The sequence below is a fragment of the Pleurodeles waltl genome, chromosome 10, assembly GCF_031143425.1.
Source record: "Pleurodeles waltl isolate 20211129_DDA chromosome 10, aPleWal1.hap1.20221129, whole genome shotgun sequence".
NCBI classification, from domain to species: Eukaryota; Metazoa; Chordata; class Amphibia; order Caudata; family Salamandridae; genus Pleurodeles; species Pleurodeles waltl.
In genome coordinates, this window is record NC_090449.1 from 674,487,702 (window position 1) to 674,510,239 (window position 22,538).

At 47.8% G+C, this 22,538-nt stretch overlaps 1 protein-coding gene across 2 annotated transcripts in view; it reads left to right on the forward strand.

The window, feature by feature from the left end:
• ZMYND11 (zinc finger MYND-type containing 11) overlaps positions 1–22,538 on the forward strand; it is a 572,905-nt gene that overhangs the window by 506,758 nt on the left and 43,609 nt on the right. For both annotated transcript variants that reach the window (XM_069211170.1, XM_069211171.1), the window contains one exon: positions 11,735–11,920. In XM_069211170.1, coding sequence (XP_069067271.1) covers positions 11,735–11,920 — 186 coding nt within the window. The remainder of the gene's footprint in view (positions 1–11,734; positions 11,921–22,538) is intronic.

Consider the following 22,538-nt stretch of genomic DNA (forward strand, 5'->3'; position numbering starts at 1 on the left):
ACGCGCCCAGCGCCATGACCCCTGCTCCCCAGCGCTCCCAAGCCCCGATGATCCGCTATGACCCCACCACCCTCCATGCCCTCAACCCAGGACGCTCCAACACCTGCTTCCAAGCTCACCCCAAACGCACCCATGGACCCTTCGCCTGCAACTCCTGCAAACGCATCTTCCACCACGCAACAACTACGACCACAAGCCCACGCGCCATCAACCACCTCAAGTGCATCCTAGTCAACGCTCGCTCCGTTCACAAACACGCCGTTGAACTCTGGGACCTCCTAGACTCCACAGCACCGGACGTCGCCTTCATCACGGAGACCTGGATGAATGCCTCCTCTGCTCCAGACATCGCCACCGCCATCCCCGAAGGCTACAAGATCTCCAGGAAAGACCGCACCAACCAAGTAGGAGGAGGTATCGCCATCGTCTTCAAAGACTCCATCAGCGTCACCACCTCCACTGAAGACTCCCCTCTTGCCGCTGAACACCTGCATTTTCAGATTTGCACCGACCCGAGGACCACCCTCAGAGGATCCCTCGTCTACCGTCCTCCCGGACCTCGCGCCCCTTTCAGCGACACCATCGCCGACTTCATCTCCCCGCACGCCCTCGCCTCACCAGACTACATCCTCCTAGGCGACCTCAACTTCCATCTGGAACAAAACAACGACCCCAACACCACCACCCTGCTCGACAACCTCGGCCTCAAACAACTGGTGAACACTGCCACCCACATCGCCGGACACACACTCGACCCTATCTTCTCCGCCAGCAAACACGTCTTCTTCAGCCACGCCTCCGCCCTTCATTGGACCGACCACAGCTGCGTCCACTTCACATTCCGACGCGAGACCCGCCACCTCCGCACTCAACCCATCCCTCGCCGACAGTGGAACAAGATCCCTGAAGAGCAACTCTTCGCCGCACTCGCCGCCAACCAACCCACCCTCACCACCGACCTCAACGTCGCAGCCCTCAACCTCACAAACTGGATCTCCAACTGCGCAGACAACCTTGCTCCCCTCAAACGCTCGCAGCGACAGAACAACACCAAGAAACCCCTCTGGTTCTCTGACACCCTCAAAGAATCAAAGAAAACTTGTCGCGCACTTGAGAAAGCCTGGCGCAAGGACCGCACCGCTGACAACATGACCGCCCTCAAGAACGCTACCCGCAAACACCACCACCTGATCCGCACTGCCAAAAGGAATTTTTTCACCGACAGACTGGACAAAAACAGCCACAACAGCAGAGAACTCTTCAGCATCGTCAAGGAGTTCTCCAACCCCAGCGCCAACGCCAACGCCGTCACGCCCTCACAGGATCTATGCGAATCCCTCGCCACTTTCTTCCATCGCAAGATCAGCGACCTCCACGACAGCTTCGGACACCAGACCCAACCTAACACCACCGAACCCACATCCCCGACCATCACCCTCAACAACTGGACCCACATCAGCACGGAAGAAACCAAATCCATCATGAACTCTATCCACTCCGGCGCCCCTTCGGACCCCTGCCCGCACTTCATCTTTAACAAAGCCGACAACATCATCGCCCCACACCTCCAGACCGTCATCAACTCTTCTTTTTCTTCTGCTACCTTCCCCGAATGCTGGAAACACGCCGAAGTCAACGCCCTACTAAAGAAACCTACGGCTGACCCGAGCGACCTGAAAAACTTCCGCCCCATCTCCCTTCTGCCTTTCCCAGCCAAAGTAATAGAGAAGACCGTCAACAAACAGCTGACCACCTTCCTGGAAGACAACAACCTGCTCGACCCCTCACAGACCGGATTCCGAACCAACCACAGCACTGAAATCGCCCTCATCTCAGTCACAGACGACATCAGAACCCTGATGGACAACGGTGAAACAGTCGCCCTCATTCTTCTCGACCTCTCGGCTGCCTTTGACACCGTCTGTCACCGCACCCTAATCACCCGCCTCCGCTCCACCGGGATCCAAGACCAGGCCCTGGACTGGATCGCCTCCTTCCCTCGTCTACCGTCCTCCCGGACCTCGCGCCCCTTTCAGCGACACCATCGCCGACTTCATCTCCCCGCACGCCCTCGCCTCACCGGACTACATCCTCCTAGGCGACCTCAACTTCCATCTGGAACAAAACAACGACCCCAACACCACCACCCTGCTCGACAACCTCGGCCTCAAACAACTGGTGAACACTGCCACCCACATCGCCGGACACACACTCGACCCTATCTTCTCCGCCAGCAAACACGTCTTCTTCAGCCACGCCTCTGCCCTTCATTGGACCGACCACAGCTGCGTCCACTTCACATTCCGACGCGAGACCCGCCACCTCCGCACTCAACCCATCCCTCGCCGACAGTGGAACAAGATCCCTGAAGAGCAACTCTTCGCCGCACTCGCCACCAACCAACCCACCCTCACCACCGACCCCAACGTCGCAGCCCTCAACCTCACAAACTGGATCTCCAACTGCGCAGACAACCTTGCTCCCCTCAAACGCTCGCAGCGACAGAACAACACCAAGAAACCCCTCTGGTTCTCTGACACCCTCAAAGAATCAAAGAAAACTTGTCGCGCACTTGAGAAAGCCTGGCGCAAGGACCGCACCGCTGACAACATGACCGCCCTCAAGAACGCTACCCGCAAACACCACCACCTGATCCGCACTGCCAAAAGGAATTTTTTCACCGACAGACTGGACAAAAACAGCCACAACAGCAGAGAACTCTTCAGCATCGTCAAGGAGTTCTCCAACCCCAACGCCGTCACGCCCTCACAGGATCTATGCGAATCCCTCGCCACTTTCTTCCATCGCAAGATCAGCGACCTCCACGACAGCTTCGGACACCAGACCCAACCTAACACCACCGAACCCACATCCCCGACCATCACCCTCAACAACTGGACCCACATCAGCACGGAAGAAACCAAATCCATCATGAACTCTATCCACTCCGGCGCCCCTTCGGACCCCTGCCCGCACTTCATCTTTAACAAAGCCGACAACATCATCGCCCCGCACCTCCAGACCGTCATCAACTCTTCTTTTTCTTCTGCTACCTTCCCCGAATGCTGGAAACACGCCGAAGTCAATGCCCTACTAAAGAAACCTACGGCTGACCCGAGCGACCTGAAAAACTTCCGCCCCATCTCCCTTCTGCCTTTCCCAGCCAAAGTAATAGAGAAGACCGTCAACAAACAGCTGACCACCTTCCTGGAAGACAACAACCTGCTCGACCCCTCACAGACCGGATTCCGAACCAACCACAGCACTGAAACCGCCCTCATCTCAGTCACAGACGACATCAGAACCCTGATGGACAACGGTGAAACAGTCGCCCTCATTCTTCTCGACCTCTCGGCTGCCTTTGACACCGTCTGTCACCGCACCCTAATCACCCGCCTCCGCTCCACCGGGATCCAACACCAGGCCCTGGACTGGATCGCCTCCTTCCTCGTAAACCGCCCCCAAAGAGTCTACCTCCCTCCGTTTCGCTCAGAACCCACTGAGATCATCTGAGGCTCATCACTCAGCCCGACACTCTTCAATGTCTACATGAGCCCCCTCGCTAACATCGTACGCAAGCACGACATCATCATCACCTCCTACGCCGACGACACCCAACTTATACTCTCCCTCACCAAGGACCCCGCCAGCGCCAAGACCAACCTACAAGAGGGTATGAAGGACGTCGCAGATTGGATGAGGCTCAGCCGCCTAAAGCTGAACTCTGAAAAAACTGAAGTCCTCATCCTCGGCAACACCCCGTCCGCCTGGGACGACTCCTGGTGGCCCTCGGCACCGCACTGACCCCCGCAGACCACGCCCGCAACCTCGGCTTCATCTTGGACCCCCTTCTCACCATGACCAAGCAAGTCAACGCCGTGTCCTCCGCCTGCTTCCTCACCCTCCGCATGCTCCGCAAGATCTTCCGCTGGATCCCCGCCGACACCAGAAAAACCGTGACCCACGCCCTCGTCACGAGCCGCCTGGACTACGGCAACACCCTCTACGCTGGGACCACCGCCAAACTCCAAAATCGCCTGCAACGCATTCAAAACGCCTCAGCCCGCCTCATCCTCGACGTACCCCGCAACAGCCACATCTCCGCACACCTGAGACACCTGCATTGGCTCCCAGTCAGCAAAAGGATCACCTTCCGACTTCTCACCCACGCACACAAAGCCCTCCACGACAAGGGACCGGAATACCTCAACAGACGGCTCAACTTCTACGTCCCCACCCGCCCCACCGCTCCTCTGGCCTCGCACTCGCCGCCATCCCTCGCATCCGACGCTCCACGGCGGGTGGGAGATCTTTCTCCTTCCTGGCGGCCAAGACCTGGAACTCCCTCCCCACCAGCCTCAGGACCACCCACGACCACTCCGCTTTCCGGAGACTCCTAAAGACCTGGCTGTTCGAGCAGCGATAACCACCCCCTTTGTCCCTAGCGCCTTGAGACCCGCACGAGTGAGTAGCGCGCTTTATAAATGCTAATGATTTGATTTGATTTGATTTGACACCCTGAAACAAGCTATGTGCACAGCACCAGATCAAAAAGCTCCAGATTACTCTAAGCAGTTCATTGTGGAGACAGATGCCTCTGAAAATGGGATAGGAGCAGTCCTGTCCCGAACAAATGATGATGGCCTTGACCAGCCTGTTGCTTTCATCAGCAGGAGGTTACTCCCCAGGGAGCAGCGTTGGAGTGCCATTGAGAGGGAGGACTTTGCTGTGGTCTGGTCCCTGAAGAAGTTGAGACCATACCTTTTTGGTACTCGCTTCATAGTTCAAACTGACCACAGACCTCTCAGATGGCTCATGCAAATGAAAGGAGAAAACCCTAAACTGTTGAGGTGGTTCATATCCCTACAGGGAATGGATTTTATAATGGAACACAGACATGGGACTGGCCATGCCCATGCCAATGCAGATGGCCTTTCCAGGTTCTTCCACTTAGAAAATGAAGACTTTCTTGGGAAAGGTTAGTCTCATCCTCTTTTGTTTTTGGGGGGGGGGGGGGGGGGTTGTGTAAAGAAATGCCTCCTTGGCATGGTTACCCCCTGACTTTGCTGATGCTGAGTTTTGATTTGAAAGTGTGCTGGGACCCGGCTAACCAGGCCCCAGCACCAGTGTTCTTTCCCTAAACTGTACCTTTGTCTCCACAATGGGCACAACCCTGGCACCTAGGTAAGTCCCTGAAAACTTTCTTCCCTCGCATCTGTTACCCACTCCGGTGGGGCGAAGCGTCACCAATTGCCTGGCAGAGTGGCAACGAATTACAACAGATGCTTGGGTCTTGAACATTGTACAAAATGGGTATTGTCTCAGCTTTTCCACCCCACCTCCAAGTATTCCGCCGAAGTCGACCACTTCTCATTTCTACCTTTTAAAGGCAGAAGTTTCCATCCTGCTGGAAAAGAAAGCGGTAGAACCTGTTTCCCACAACCAGCGGGGAAAAGGCATTTACTCAAGAAGCTTCCTCGTTTCAAAAAAGGACAAGAAAGAGTTCACACCCATTCTAGACCTAAAGATTGCCAACAAATGGATCCGAAAGGAAAGATTTAGGATGCTGGCCTTACACCAAATATATTCCCAGATTCACCAGGGGGACTGTTTTTTCTCAGTAGGCCTACTTTCATATCCCCATTGTGAAAAAGCATCAGAAGTTCATGAGATTTGTTGTGGGAGATGAACACTTCTAATACACACCCAGAACTTTCTTCTAGTACATGGCTGTGGTGGCAGCACATCTTCGAATGCACCAAATCTTCATCTACCCATATCAGGATGACTGGCTAATGAGGGCATCCACCTTTACAAAAGCCCATCTACACTTCAAATAGACGTGCGATCTCCTTTATCGGCTAGGGCTTCATGTCAACTTTTTCAAGTCCACGACAACTCCTGTCCAGAAGTTGCACTACTTAGGAGCTACCATAGACACGCTGCAGGCAAAAGTGTGTCCTTCGGAGGAACAACGCTTATCCATTCTCCAGAAGTGTAGTGCACTCAAAACTATGCATCGCCCAACAGTGCATACAGTCTCCTCACTTCTAGGCTCCATGGCCTCCTGCATCTTTATGACACCCAACTCTCGCCTCCACATACGACCTCTTCAAGAGTGCCTGGAGGACCAATGGAATCAACTGTCTGGAAACTGGGAAGACAGAATCATTCTATCCATCCACGCAATCAGATCCCTCAGTTGGTGGTGTTGTCCAAACAATCTCCTTCAAGGGATGCCTTTTCATCCACACCCTCCATCGCAGACCATCGTGACAGATGCCTCTCTCCTCGGATGGGGAGCTCATATGGGTCACCTACAAACACAAGGCCTCTGGTCTCCCAAGGAGACATCATATCACATCAGTCTCCTTGAACTATGTGCAGTGCACCTAGCTCTCAAGGCGTTTCTCCCGTCCTTCAACACCTTGCTTGTTCAGAGAGACAATATAACCACCATGTAGTAGCTGAACAAGCAGGGCGGAACCAGATACAGAGCCTTGTCTCAAGCGGCCCAGACGATATGGCACTGGCTCCATGCCAGGAAGTTGAAGATAGTAACAACTCGCCTTCTAGGCATTCAGATTGTACAAGCGGATGCCCTCAGCACAGTTCTTAAAGAGAACCTTTGGTGGGTCCTGAACAAAGACGTTGTTCAATATATCTTCCATTTGTGGAGTACACCTTCTATCGACCTTTTTGCTACAGCGGAAAACAGAAAATGCGGCGGCTTCGCTGCCATGTTTCCCCATCCAGAATTGTTGGGAAATGCTCTGTGGATAAACTGGTCCAACAAATTTCTGTACGCCTTTCCACCAATTCCTCTGATCCCAGCAGTATTACTCAAACTCTCAACAACTTCAGACCGAATGATCCTCGCTGCATCAGAATGGCAGAGGGCAGTGGTGGTTACCGGACCTCCTTCACCGGTCGCTCTGACCACATCTCAGGCTACCATGCAGGCCAGACATCCTGATGAAATTCGGAGGGCAGATGAGATACCCAACCCCTCTTCCTTGAGTTTGGCAGCATGGCTCCCGAGTTAGTATGGTATGGGCACTTAAATATTCCACAGGATTGTCTGGAGATCCTAGAAGAGGCAGAACGGCCATTCACCCAAGCTGCATATTCCTTCCAATGGAAGAGATTCTGCATCTGGTGTTCCTTCAAAAAGATAGACCCTACATCTTGCCAGGAGGATGGCACTCTACCATATTTGTTACACCTGGCTAAATCTGGTCTGCAACTCTTTTCTATTAGCGTCCATTTGACAGCTCTGACTGCAAACAGAAAAGGTCATTTGCAAACCTCTTTCTTTAGGATACCACTCATCAAAGATTTCCTAGAAGGGTTAAAGAAGGTCTTTTCTCCAGTTAGGTGCCCTTCTCCGCCATGTGAGCTAAATGTGGTCCTTTCGCGCCTCTTGCAACATCTCATTTGAGCCCATACACAAGGCATCTCTCCAACACCTCACATGGAAAACTGCTTTCCTTATGGCAATCACATCAACACGCAGGGTTAGCGAGATTCAGGCTCTCTGTGCTCACGAGCCTTACACAGTTTTCCATTCCCTTAAAGTAGTTTTGTGAACACATCCTAAATTGCTGCCCAAGGTCATCTCGGACTTTCATATCAATTAGTCAGTTTCCTTGCCAACCTTCTTTCAAAACCGGTCTACTCCAGCTGAGAGGGCACTCCACTCTCTAGACGTAAAGAGGTTTTCAAATTCTACTTCGAACCACATCTATTCGTAAATCCCAACAATTGTTCATCAATTATGGGCCGGTTCGCACTGGTCCGGCCACCTCCAAACAATCAATATCTAGGTGGATTGTTTCTTGTATTCTATTTTGCTACCAGCTAGCTAACAAAATCCTAGCTGGCAGACCAGGAGCACATTCTACCAGAGGCAAGTCTGCCCCGACTGCCTTGATGAGGAACGTGCCCTTAGCAGAAATCTGCTGAGCTGCGACCTGGAGGTCTGTCCACACGTTCACTAAACATTACTGTCTTGACTCTGATGCCAGGACAGATGCTCAAGTAGGACAGGCTTCTCTCAGGAACCTTTTTGCTTCTTAGCACATTTCATTATTATTCTGTCTACTCCCCCACTGTTTATGGGATTTGCTTGCTATTCTATTCAATGCTCATGACTATACATGTAAATCCCCTACGAGAGAAGGAACACCTTCTTACCTGTAACTCCAGATCTCTCGTAGGGGTATTTCCGTGATAGTCATAAGCAACCCTCCCAAAATAATATCTCAGGTTTACCATTACTCTCAGCTGGGACTGCCTACAAAAAGAACTGAGGTAACTGCCTCTCTCTAGGCATGATGGGATTCTGGAGGACTAGCTGTTCTTAAAGAAACAGTCTCCTTTTTCATCCTTTATAATGGAAGCCTATGAGCTACACTACCCTTCACTTCTTCATCCTTATTTTGCATTACAGAAAGGTTTGTGAAGGATTTTTTCTGCTAAACTTTCAACTCGTTCATGCATTTGAATGCATATGCCTTAGCTATTTGTCCTTTTTAAAGCGAACAAGATGAAGAATTTTGGACACTGTAGCCTTTCCTTTAGACTGCATATTGACATTCTTAAGTGACTTTGCAGGCCTTCCTTGGGCAGAACTATTCAATGCTTATAACTATCATGGAAATACCCATACAAGAGAACTAGAGTTACAGGTAAGAAACTATTCCTTCTCTATAAAGGAAGGCATCCATAACTGCTATGATGGCCCATTTGTTTGCAAGTTTAATAACAAAATGAGAAGACACACTGTAATTCATGCATCACCTGGCATTCTGCTTTATTTAAATTCTGAAAAGCAGTGTTAATCTTTGTTGCAAGTGGGTCACATCTCTAAGAACATCTTCTTTAAAGACTTGCAACTCAGTACCCATCATTGCATAGGAACGATTAAATCTAGACAGATTCCGAAGATCTAATGGAAAACCGATATTCACTGGTCTTAGAATAACTTCTTCAGTTTGATGTTTATGTTTGTTTCAATGAACACTGAGTGAAACAAAAAAGATTCTGTTGAGATGTAGGCATAAAATTAAGTTCTTTATTCAACACATGCTTTTGGGCTTGAATAACAGTGTACTAGAGCTATTAATTCTAAGGATTGACGTTGTACCAGTTACTCACTCTGCTGCTCGTCACCCTGGGTAAGTTGCCTATTTGTGATAGAGGCCTCTTCTGTGTTCGTCTCCTCCTTTTTTTTTTTTTTTTTTAAAAAGCCTGTTGGAAGGAGCCCCTTAATAGTTGATGGGAAGCAAGGTGAAACTTGAGGTTAGAAGGGCAGGATGTGTTGTTTTCTCCATGTCTTCCCAACTGATGTTTGTGGTGAAAGACCAGTACTTTGTAGTCCTCCTCCTGTGCCACATTGTATTTAGCCTGTGGTACAGAAGTATTCCCCTTTGTGTTGGATGACTAATATTTGTCTGTCGCATATGGAAAGGCCCACTTATGCCTATAATGGTCTATATTATTTTTGATGCTGTTAATTTTTAAATTAACTAATTGATTCTTAAATTCTGCAGTCTCTAAAGAAATCTCTTCCAGACACTTTTTGTAGTCTTCTAATGGCAGTTTAGTCCTAATACTCCCGTTCCTGAATCTTCTTAAGCAGAGCCTCATTTAAAGGTTGTAACGTGTTGACCATAAAAATGTACTAGTCTTTTTTCTTAGGCTAATATAAAAATCCAGTCAGCGTCATTCTCCTTGCTGGGGCATAGAACGGTATGTGCATGTCCCAACAAAAATCTATCCTCATTTTTTTTGCCTAAGAAATATCCAAACAATATCTGTATCTTTGCTTGAGCACAGAGACACTGTTCTCATTTCACAGTGCTTGTCAGGGATAAAGGAGTTATGCTTAACAATGAAAGAAATTAAATAGGAGGTGGGGGTTGGAAGAGTAAAGTCTCAAAATAATCCTAGTCCTCCCCTCTCCCCCTCCTTTTTCCAATTTACTTCTCTTGCGTCGTTGTTTTTTCTGTTGGTGGAGTGGGTGGGATGATGGTGTCTGGGCTGGGATACACCTTTCAAACCTCCCATGACAGGAAGAGCAAGACTTGTCTCAGATGAGGAAAATGTTGTCTAGAGAGTCTTGACAGCATTTTTGAAACTTGCTTCTGATTCAGATACAGACACTTTTGAGGAAGGATGTCCACATAATGGTGATTATGGTTATGATGATGCCAGCGAGGCAGAACATTCAAATGCTCATATGAGAGTTAGTTTTTGGGTTTGAGCAATGTGCAAGTGCATTCCTACTTCACCAGAATCATAGTATCTAGTACTTAAAGTTCACTTACCTGCTTAACATTTGTCATTATCACCTGTGGTTAAAAATGTGTCTGATATTGGCTATTAAGCTGCATTGTCAGCATCAAAAATCTGCTCTGTTGTACCCTCCAGTGTACTTTTGCCTTACACTTTCAAGGCAGTTTGAGGCCAAAAAAAAAAACTATTCTGTCCATGGCCTGGTGTACCAGTAGGAAACCTAAGCCAGCATATACAACTTTTTTCTGGATATTCCCAAGCCTTATAGTTAATAGCTTCCTTGGCTGTTTCTGCCTTCCACAGCAACGTTGTGCTCTTTTTTAAACTTAATTGAACAATGCCATGGATGCTAGTTGGCAGACGATACAGGCAGGCTTCGATCCTACGGTTATTCTGCCATAGCCAATGCAGTCAAGTGTAGTTTTAGGCAGACATGTTTGGATGTGGTTAGTCGACTTACCAGGTATTGTTTGTATGCAGATATTAGATATGCCACTTGTTTTATGAGAACGCTTACCTTTCAGTAATGAGTTCACAGCCCACTGTGAGTAATAAAGGCTTTTATGTCAAGGAATCATATATAAAGTTCTGACTAGCTTATAGATATGGATACAAATATTGCCTTAACACCAGATTCTGCTTTCTCAATTACCTGTTATGTAAAATTGCATCCAAATTGTTTTTAGTGGCAGGGGGTTCGGCCTACTTATCCAGTTGACTAAATAAACATGAACACTTGTTGACTTTACACTCCAAGCAATATGTCCTGGACTCTGGGTGACAGGAATTCTATCTATATCCCTGGTTAAAGTGAAATTGGATAAGCTCTCTGAGGTGGGACAATTAATTGTTTATGGTTTCACTTAATCCTCTGCTGGAGAACTAGGATTACAAATAGGCAGTTTTTTTTAATTAACTCCCACTTTGATGTGAGATGGGTGTTACTACAGTTACGAAAGAGAAATATGTAATCCTCCTCACCATATAATTAATAAATGTTTCCCTGCAGTGCTCCATTAGTAAATAGTTCTGCAAGCAATTGTGCTTATAAAGTTGAAAGCATAATAGAAGGACCTAGTATTATTATGAATCCATTACTAGACTGCATCCACTTGGTATTGGCGTTTTTCCAAGGTATGTATAAACTTTCTATTTTTGTATATCCTAAATTTGGTAGTGATGAGAATATTGATAATGTACCCATTGTTGTGATGCACGCATTCATTAGCAAATGTATGGAATCAGATTAAATACACCGTGCAATGAGTAATCTCCATTTTCCTACAGCGGTTGCCAAACAAGGAGAAGTTTGTACTATAAACGTTCTCTTGCTATTTAGAGTCAGTGGTATCCCAACATGTTGCTTCTTTTTTAACCAAATCTTTTATGATCTTATTCATTTATTTTTAAGTTATGTTTTTTGTCGGTCTTTCAGCTGCGGGTTGAAATGGAGGAAGAGAAAAGACAGGCTGTGACTAAAGCTGTGACCAATATACAAGCAGAGACAGATAGAAAGTGCAAGCAGGTGAAGGAAAAGTGTAAAGAAGAGTTTGTAGAAGAAATTAAGAAGGTAGCAGCTCAACACAAGCAGATGATTTCACAGACCAAGAAGAAACAGTGGGTATGTACACTGCAAATGTCATAATATATTAGATGCTGTAGATTTCAAATACATTAATTCATCTTTATAATGTGATTGTTACCTGACAAAGGAAACTGGGCATTTCAGCATGATGATTCAGTTATTCTGTTTATTAGTAAGATGCTCCTAAGGGATACATCTTCCTGCAGATTCCACTTTTGTCAAAATATCTTCATGTGTCCGATATGATCCTGAAAATATTGATGCCCGATTAAATCTAGCAGAAGAGCTATGAAGGTAACCTCAAAGTAACAGCACACTTGGCTCATGCATGTGATGTCAGTTCTATGTTTAGGCCACATAGGCACCAGGTGCAGAGGCTCAAGCTCCTTGCTTGATTAGTTTCTTTTATGCTTTTGAGAGTTTTGAGATTTTTGTTTTGAAGACATTTAAGGGCCCAAAGTTTAAACCCTGCCACGATTGCAACATCAAGTATGTGCGCATTGATAATGCCATTGCCATGACTCTTTGATTCTAAGGTGAACACACTCTATATTGACTCTTTCGTAGCCCCTAAGATGGCCAGAGAGAGTAGTCGATTTTGGAATGTTCTCCGTAGAGATCAGATAAGTTGAAACTGTACCTTTTGTACTCTTAGTGTTACACACAGGAAGTTTTCTAAGTCATCATCCACTAAGCATCACTTTCAGTCTTCTACCTTGGAGGCTGTTTATACATTTCTTGGAAACATAAAAGTTCAGCTCACCACTCCCTTTGTCAGCCTCAATCAGTTTGAGGATTTAGGGAGGTCTGTGCTCCAATTGTTAAAGAAAATGCCTTCTCCTGACAAGAGGTTTGTCTGTTCCAGCTTATTTTGGTATCCTCACCTTTCACATGTGGTGGATTTCTGATTGATGCTTCTAGCTACAGATTTGTCACTTTTAGAATAATCCAATGTGCCACATTGGATCCATATGTCAATAGCAATTTATACTGTGTACTCGCAGGTGGGTCTGTCCAACTCTGTGATGACCTCAGACTTCCACATTAGTGAAGAAACAGAGATTACACATAGGAGCCACCCCAGTACACTAACAGTTTCTATATTTCTATGTCCTTCACCCGAGGTTCGGAGTATCACTCTCAAACCTTCTGGTAGTACCGCTGCTAAATTTCAGTTATAAACCGAGTTCCATGAGAAATGTCTTCCCCAAAAACAACAGAAAGCAAAAAAGCAAGAAGCAGACGTTGACCACATATTGGATTGACGTTTTGGTTTAAGACACAATCCGAAGTCAGGCAACAAACGCATCCGAAAGCAATCAGGGAGAGGAAAGTGAGATGCTACTTTGCGGAACATAGGGAGAGGTCAGGTTCAAGACCGTGATCTCTAAGTCACAGGGTCCTTTCACCTCCACCACACCAAATCCCAAGCTCACCAATGCCATAAGACAAGAAAGCTAAGCAGGATGTGCCCCCTTCTCCCTACTCCAGAACTGGTGAGAAAGCTGCACAGTCAGCACTTCAAGAGCCTTATCCCTTAGGCGTCTTCTGGCTGCAAGCCCACCCTGACTCTTGCCTAGGCACGCTTCAAATTCCTTGGGTTATCGTTAACCTCATAGTGCATGGAGACCTTCTGTAAGGAAATGCCTCCTTGGCACGCTTACCCCCTAACTTTTTGCCTTTGCTGATGCTAAGTTATGATTTGAAAGTGTGCTTGGACCCTGCTAATCAGGCCCCAGAACAGTGTTCTTTCCCTAAACTGCACCTTTGTCTCCACAATAGGCACAACCCTGGCACTCAGGGAAGTCCCTTGTAACAGGTACCCCTGGTAGCAAGGGCCCTGATGCCAGGGAAGGTCTCTAAGGGCTGCAGCATGTCTTATGCCACCCTAGGGACCCCTCACTTAGCACATGCACACTGCTTTACAGCTTGTGTGGTCTGGTGCGGAGAAAAAGACTCAGTCGACATGGCACTCCCCTAAGAGTGTCATGCCAACCTCACACTGCATGTGGCATAGGTAAGTCACCTCTTAGCAGGCCTTACAGCCCTAAGGCAGGGTGCACTAGACCCCAGGTGAGGGCATATGTGCATGAGCACTATGCCCCTACAGTGTCTAAGCCAAACCTTAGACATTGTAAGTGCAGGGTAGCCATAAGAGTTTATGATCTGGGAGTTTTTCAAACACAAACTCCACAGTTCCATAATGGCTACAGTGAAAACTGGGAAGTTTGGTATCAAACTTCTCAGCACATTAAATGCACACTGATGCCAGTGTGCAATTTATTGTAACATACACCCAGAGGGCATCTTAGAGATGCCCCCTGAATACCTACCCGACTTCTAGTGTAGGCTGACCAGTTTCTGCCAGCCTACCACATACCAGACATGTTGCTGGCAACATGGGGAGAGTGCCTTTGTCACTCTATGGCCAAGAACAAAGCCTGTACTGGGTGGAGGTGCTTCTCACCTTCCCCTGCAGGAACTGTAACACCTGGCAGTGAGCCTCAAAGGCTCACCCCTTTTGTTACAGCGCCCCAGGGCATCCCAGCTAGTGGAGATGCCCGGCCCTCCGGCCACTGCCCCCACTTTTGGCGGCAAGGCTTGAGGAGATAATGGGAATAACAAGGAGTCACCCACCAGTCAGGACAGCCCCTAAGATGTCCTGAGCTGAGGTGACCCCTGCCTTGAGAAATCATCCATCTTGAGTTTGGAGGATTCTCCCAATAGGATTAGGGATGTGCCCCCTCCCCACCGGGAGGAGGCACAAAGAGGGTGTAGCCACCCTCCAGGACAGTAGCCATTGGCTACTGCCCTCCCAGACCTAAACACACCCCTAAATTTAGTATTTAGGGCGACCCAGAACCCAGGAAAACAGATTCCTGCAACCTACACAAAGAAGGACTGCTGACCTGAAAGCCCTGCAGAGAGGACGGAGATGACAACTGACTTAGCCCCAGCCCTACCGGCCTGTCTCCAGACTCAAAGAACCTGCACTGTGATGCATCCGACAGGGATCAGCCTCTGTATCCGTCACCCCCCGCTCGAGCTCCAGAGACCCAACACTGCAGAGAGGACTCCTGGGCGACTGCGACCTCATGAGTAACTTGAGACGACCCCTCTGCACCCCCACAGCGACGCCTGCAGAGAGGATCCAGAGGGTCCCCTGACCGCGACTGACTGGAACAAAGAACCCGACGCCTGGACCAAGCCCCCCTGTGCCCTGCCTGCATCGCTAGAGTGACCCCGGGTCCCTCCATTGATTTCTACAGAAAACCCAACGCCTACTAAGCACATTGCACCCGGCTGCCCCTGTAGGTCTGTTTGTGTCCCCCCCGCCCCCCCTCTCCCCCAGTGCTCTACAACCCCCCCCCCTAGTCTGTCCTCCGAAGACGCAGGTACTTACGCGTTGGCAGACTGGAACCGGAGCACCCCTGTTCTCCATAGGCGCCTATGTGTTTTGGGCCCTCCTTTGACCTCTGCACCTGACCGGCCCGTGTTGCTGGTGCCGTGACTTTGGGGTAGCCTTGAACCCCCAATGGTGGTCTGCTTATGCCCAGGAAACTGAACTTGTAAGTGCTTTACTTATCTCAGAAACTTAACCTTACTTACCTCCCCCAGGAACTGTTGATTTTTGCAGTGTCCACTTTTAAAATAGCTTATTGACATTTTTGACCTATACTGTGTATGTTACTGCTCTAATTCAAAGTTCCTTACTTACCTGTGTGGAGTACCTTGCATTTTATGTATTTACTTCAAATCCTGAATCTTGTGGTTTTAAAATAAATTAAGAAAATATATTTTTCTAAATAAAAACTATTGGCCTGGAGTTAAGTCTGAGTGTGTGTTCCTCATTTATTGCCTGTGTGTGTACAACAAATGCTTAACACTACCCTCTGATAAGCCTACTGCTTGACCACACTACCACAAAATAGAGCATTAGAATTATCTAATTTTGTCACTATCAACTTCTAAGGAGAACCCTTGGACTCTCTGCACGCTATCTCTCACTTTGAGATAGTATATACAGAGCCAACATCCTACAGCGTGTTATCATCTGCCAGGGCCCGGCTCACTACGAATAGTCTCCCGATGACGTTTCAGGATTCCCAAAGGCCCCAGCACTCACTGCTACTCTTCTTCGGCCTCCCAGGGTCACGGCCGCTGCAGCGTCTGGTACGGACCTCCAAAACCCCTCTGTCCACAATCCAGGATCACCACTCCTCCTCTCAGTATTAGGCCCAGATGACCGCCATGTTATGTGTTCGCACAATCTTGCTCTGGAAGCGTTTACAGCTCTACGAGCTTGCAACAATGCTGCCAAACAAAATCACTCAGCCCCCAGACTGCAGGAGGATATATTACGGCTGATTCAGGGGGTCGATAGTGTTCAGGAGCACAGGATGTTTACAGGATAACGATGGGCCTAGCCGGAGCTCTGTTTGGGCACATCTAGCCCGCAATCTTGTTGCCCATGCCCCCGGCCGAAGATTAACAATTTTCAACAGTGCATCTGATTTTAAAGCTTTTAGTTGCAACTATGAGGAACACCAAAGAGATAATAATTGCTGCGTCTGCTGAATCAACTGAGGAGATGGCGACTTACATTGTTCTGTGCTCCAAATCTTTCTTTCTGCTGCTTTGTTCTGGAGGAATAGATGTTTCAGTTGCAGAAGCATGCTTCTTTCTCACATCTCATACGAATACTGAATCATTCTGGGGCTCCTGTTCGACATAGCTTACGTTTTGGTGTCAATTTTTAATCATAGCCAGAGAGAGAAATTTCTCTTTAGCCAGCTCTGCCAAACCAGACATCAATGGTAGAAGAGACCTTGTGGTGAGTGGGGCTAAAGTATTCCTAATTTTCACTGACACTGGAGTCTGTGTAACTTCCAACAATAATATTCATTTGTGCTGCTTCTCTCAACAAAATGTCCTACAACGTAGTAATGCCATCAACAAGGATGGTGAACATGCTGCTGAAGTATGTGTGTTGCAAGATGAAGAAGAGAACAAAACTGTACTTTTGTCTCCTAAAGGAGAAGTTAATTGAGATTTCCTCCTCTTAGGCATCTAAGGATATTCTACATTTGTTACAGTCTGTGGTAGGAGGATCTTCCTGAGGGGGGACATGGGTGTATGGGACCGCACATGTAATTTGCAGTGGATGCACATCTAATATCTTCATTAACAGAGTTCTCAACAGCAGCAGAGGTACAAGTGGGGCTTGGTGTGTATGACAGTCTTCTGAATGAGTTTGTGACCTAACAGTCGATGTCAAATGCATCAACGCTGATCTTGATGGCGAGTGACGATCGTTTTTAAGTGGAGTGCATCAATGACAATCTCAAGATATAGAAGTGCCTTGAAGCTGCTTGTTTAGATGACATACATCTTATCTTTGAAGGCTTCTTATTCAGTGTCAGTTTGGTGTCAACATTGATCCTAGCTCAATGTTGGCTTTCAATGATGAGCACAATAGTTAATATGACAAGGATATTCACAGCAAGGGGTCACCTTAGCTCAGGGCACCTTAGGGGCTGTCCTGACTGGTAGGTGACTCCTCCTTGCTGCCAAAAGTGGGGGCAGTGGCCGGAGGGGTGGGCATCTCCACTAGCTGGAATGCCCTGGTGTGCTGTAACAAAAGGCATGAGCCTTTGAGGCTCACCGTCAGGTGTTACAGTTCCTGCAGGGGGAGGTGAGAAGCACCTCCACCCAGTACAAGCTTTGTTCCTGGGCACAGAGTGACAAAGGTACTCTCCCCATGTGGCCAGAAACTCCTCTGGTTGTGGCAGGCTGGCAGAAACTGGTCAGCCTAGCACTAGGAGTCGGACTGGTATTCAGGAGGAATCCCTAAGATGCCCCCTGGGTGCATTTTACAATAAATCCCTCACTGGCATCAGTGTGCATTTATTGTGCTGAGAAATTTGATACCAAACTTTCCAGATTTCAGTGTAGCCATTATGGAACTGTGCAGTTTGTGTTTGACAAACTCCCAGACCATATACTCTTTATGGATTCCCTGCACTTACAATGTCTAATGTTTTGCTTAGACACTGTAGGGGCATAGTGCTCATGCACATATGCCCTCTCCTGTGGTATAGTGCACTCTGCCTTCGGGCTGTAAGGCCTGCTAGAGGGGTGATTTACCTATGCCATAGGCAATGAGAGGTGAGCATGGCACTCTGAGGGGAGTGCCATGTCGACTCAGTCATTTTCCCCCCCTACCAGCACAAGCTGAGAGGCAGTGTGAATGTTCTGAGTGAGGGGTCCCCAGGGTGGCATAAGTCATGCTGCAGCCCTTAGAGACCTCCCCTGGCATCAGGGCCCTTGGTACCAGGGGTATCATTTACATGGGACATATCTGGGTGCCAGGGCTGTGCCAATTCTGGGAACAAAGGTACAATTTAGGGAAAGAACACTGGTGCTGGGGCCTGGGTAGCAGGGTCCCAGCACACTTTCAATCATAACTGGCATCAAAAAAAGGCAAAAAGTCAGAGGGTAACCATGCCAAGGAAGCATTTCTTTACACATGCCCAGAACACTTACAAGGGGCAGTATGTGACAATGACACTCCCTTCCACTGTGGGGCAGTAGTGGGGAACTTCACTGTTCTGCAAATAAGCTTAACTTTTGGGGTTGGCGGAGTGCACCAATATGAGGTGGTATGACCGCCTAATGGAATCTCTGAGCCTGACGAAGGAGGGAACTGCAGCACTTTTCGTCCTGCGCCTCATATCTACTCCATTGAAATCCAATAGGTGAAAAACTGGGAGGCTCTTGTTCACGACCCACAGTTGCTTCATTTAATCGCAACTAGCCAGCAATGGCCATTGCCATAGTTGACCAGCTGGTACAATGGACAAAGACAAAGAACTGAACAGGACCCGCCAGGGTAAAATTGTTAAATATGCTAGAGCAGCTGATCCCCCCCCCTCGGGGAGAAGATACCGAACCACCTGTGCCTGACAATGCAGCACTCATAACCGCAATACACCAATCCGGAACAGCCCTAGAATCACAGATCAGTGCAGTCTGCTCTGAAGTCTCGCTGCTGAGATAAGGCCGCCGTAATGTAGCAGACCGTGTAACAGTAGCTGGAGACAGAGTATCCGAGCTGCTCAACGATGCGGAAAACAGAGCAAGACGTAATAACCTGAGATTGGTGGGCTTCCCAGAAGGGATTGAGGAACTGTGCTGCTTTACTCTTCAGAATATCAAAACTATGCACTTCAGGATATTTTAAGGCACAATGTAAAGCAATCACTCTCAAACACCTTCGTAAGTAGAATAATCAAGTTTATTTAAGGGGCAAGTTCTCAGCTAGCAAAACTAAACCACACTAATATATATATATATACACACCAGGAGAATAACATGAGAATAATGATAAAGATATAAGCACTCTGTGAATAATTGCAAGAGTAAGTGCATATAATACAAGCACACACAATATACCTCAATGCTCAATAGCATGAAAATGACTGCAAGAATAAGTGCATATTACGCGCGCACACACAATATACTTCAATGCTCAATAGCATGAAAATGACTGCAAGAATAAGTACATATTACGCGCGCACACACAATACACTTAATAAATTGAAAAGCTTCACCGAAAACAGCGTCGGCATCCCTCCGCCGTACACAAAGCTGGGGAACCCAAATCAGCTAGCACAGGGAGCCTCTGTTCGGGACAATCAGTCCTCCTGGCGTTGCGTCCAACCCAGAAGAGAGTTCCTAAACCAGCCCATCCAGGCCCCCAACTTTTATAGTATTTACTAACGCCCAGGAGTCTTTTCTAGAAAAAGACCCCCTCCTTTACAAATTGTGCAATCGGCGGTACCTTGTTCACCCTTCGAGACGTCTCCTCAGAACGGGCCAAGTTCCCAGGAGAGGACTCCAAGGTGAAGCTTGCATTCCTCCTTGGGTACAGGCAGCTTGCATTCCTCCTTGTGTACAGGCGCATCCCCCCTGTTGTTCTAACTGATAGCTCGTGGAATGTAAATAGCGCCCTTCGTACCAGGCAGATGGAGCGAAATTGAGCAGAAAAACACCCCACCCTTCAGCTTGCCGAAGCTTGTGGAAAAACACAGAACAGTGCCTTACGCACCGAACTAGACTCGACAAAATGGAGTCGTGAACCAAAATGGAAGCGAAGGCCAATGAAAGCAGAGGCCAATGGTCCACACTCTGCACCACTGTTTACCTTGCACGTAGTGCTGCCACATGCACGTAGTGCATGTAGCAATACAGGAACTTAATGTGCCAGAACTCCTGAACAAATGGCTTCATGACACCTTCCAGGCGGCCAGCTTTTACAACTGCTTTGTCATAGAGCGGACCCATTTGGGCACTGGCGACCAAGCAACCTCCGGGTGCCCCCCCTTCCAAGCCCCCCCATCCGCCCAATCATTGCAAGATTCCTGAAGTTCTGCGACCGAGATATAATACTAAGGGAAGCAAGGCAGGTGGGTGAAGTAAAATTTTAATCCTCCACTGTTGTGTTGTTCCCCAGCTACTCCTGTGAAGTACAGAAACAAAGAAGATCATTTGACGCGATGAAAGCCAAACTCTGGACCATGCAACTGCAATACATCTTGCTCTTCCCGCCCAGTTAAAGGTTTTGTTTAAAGACCAATCCTAATTCTTTACTATGCCAGAGGAGGACTGGGCATAGCTAGAGGAAAGACCCCCAGGTCTGACCTTAACTGAAAGTAGTGAGGAACCCGACTGAAAGCGGTGACCTAGAGGCCAGGCCAAAGTTGTGGTTGTCCAAACTCAAGCACAGAGAACGTGTCAATAAACTCAGTCACATATCCCGTGGAGAAATAAGAGGTGATGGAGCAATGGGAGAACCACTATCAGAATTGGATGTAGAATGGAGGGGAGGAGGGAGTTAGCCTTCCCTGACTCGAGGGTGAGGATGAGTCACCCAGCAGACACCAGAGAACAAAGTGGGTCGGGACCTACTCAGAATGACTGCAACCCCAAGCTAATGCAGGAGGACAATGATGAACCTGTGAACTCCTGAGGTGGGAGGGGTCGGTGGGTTTCGGTGAGTGGGCCATCCACCCCCGGAACAATGCTATCAGAGGTGTGCGTGAGGTCACTGCAAGGAGAATTTTCCCCTCTTCACACCTCCCAGTTGGCCTAGGTGAGAGTTGGATGTGTGATGTGAGACGAAAGGACTGAGTGTGCTGACTTGAGAGTGCACTTGCAAGTAGTGTGACTGAGTTTTTCAACAGCCTCCTTGTTCTAATGTGTGGATTTAGTTGAAGAGTGGGAGGTGTGAGTTTTATTTTGTTTCAGATTGTTAGTTTGTTAGTTAATTGTTGAACTGAAGAGGGTAGGCAACAGACCTTTTAAACCCTTCCTGCTAAGTAACTGTTTTTGTGAAAATATGGGTTACTATTCGCGGGGGGTGAAAGGAGATTTTTGCAGTGTATTGTTTGTTTAACTTTAGCAATGAAGGAGGCAACAAATGTGGCGCACAGAATATGCTAGAAATGGGATAACATTAAATATGTCAGGGTTTAGACATGGAGGTGTACAGGTTACAGCTGAATGTTTTATTCTTTCTTGGAATGTTAACGGGTTAGGCAGTAAAGTTAAACAGGGTTTGGTCACCACTTACATTTCACGAATGAAGCCTGATGTGGTCCTTCTACAGGAAACTCTCTTACTAGGGACTCAGTGCCACTTATTAAGTAAAGGGGCCTACACTACACTAACCCATGCAGGATACACATCAGGCTCAAAGGAAGTGGCAATTTTAGTTTGTAAAACACACCCTTTTCAGATACAGAAGTCCTGGAAAGACCCTAATTGAACTTATGTTGAGGTATAAGGGTGCTGGGATAGGACAGATGTCAAGCGTAATTAGTGTCTATGTTCCCCCACAAATTTAGAAACCCAGTATAGACAAAGTTGCAGAAATTTAGCCTGAAACTGACTCCTCCCTGCATATAGTAGGGGTGGGTACTTTAAAACTGTTTTAAACCTTGAGGTGGAGCGCTCAGGCTGTAAACCAGGCACGTCCAGGTTAACACCATTGGGCCGTTTTGTCACTACATAAGGTCTACCTGATCTTTGGCATTGCCCTCATCCGGAATGTGGGGATACTCTTACTTTTCCGGGATACAAAGTATTTTCCAGACTAGACTACATCCTTGTACCAGCGGGAGATATATCTTGGGTGGAGCTTGCTGAATATTTGGCTAGCGGTCTGTCAGATCACTCCCCACTCCGGATCTCTGTTGGGAGGAGACCTCTCTGTTCGAGCTCAAGATGGTGGTTAATCTCCTGGGCGCTCAATGACGAGAGATTATCCCAAGAACTTAGTGTAGACACTGAACCTTATTTTGCAGAAAACAGAGGTCCGTTGAATCAGCAACCACCCTCTGGCAGGCAAACAAGGTGGTGCTCTGCGACAGAGCACAAAATACCATTGCTCTAAAAAAAAAAACAGAGGGAAATTAAGGAGTTGGTAGATCTTGAGCATAGTTTAAAGCAAGCAGAAAACGCACCTGGGGATTTGTCCGACCCATTGGCCCTCTGCAGAATTGCGGACCTGTGTGCAGAATACCACGTGCTGGCACAGAATGAGGCCAGAGCCCAAATACTAGCCATGTAGCACCGCCTTTGTGACACAGGA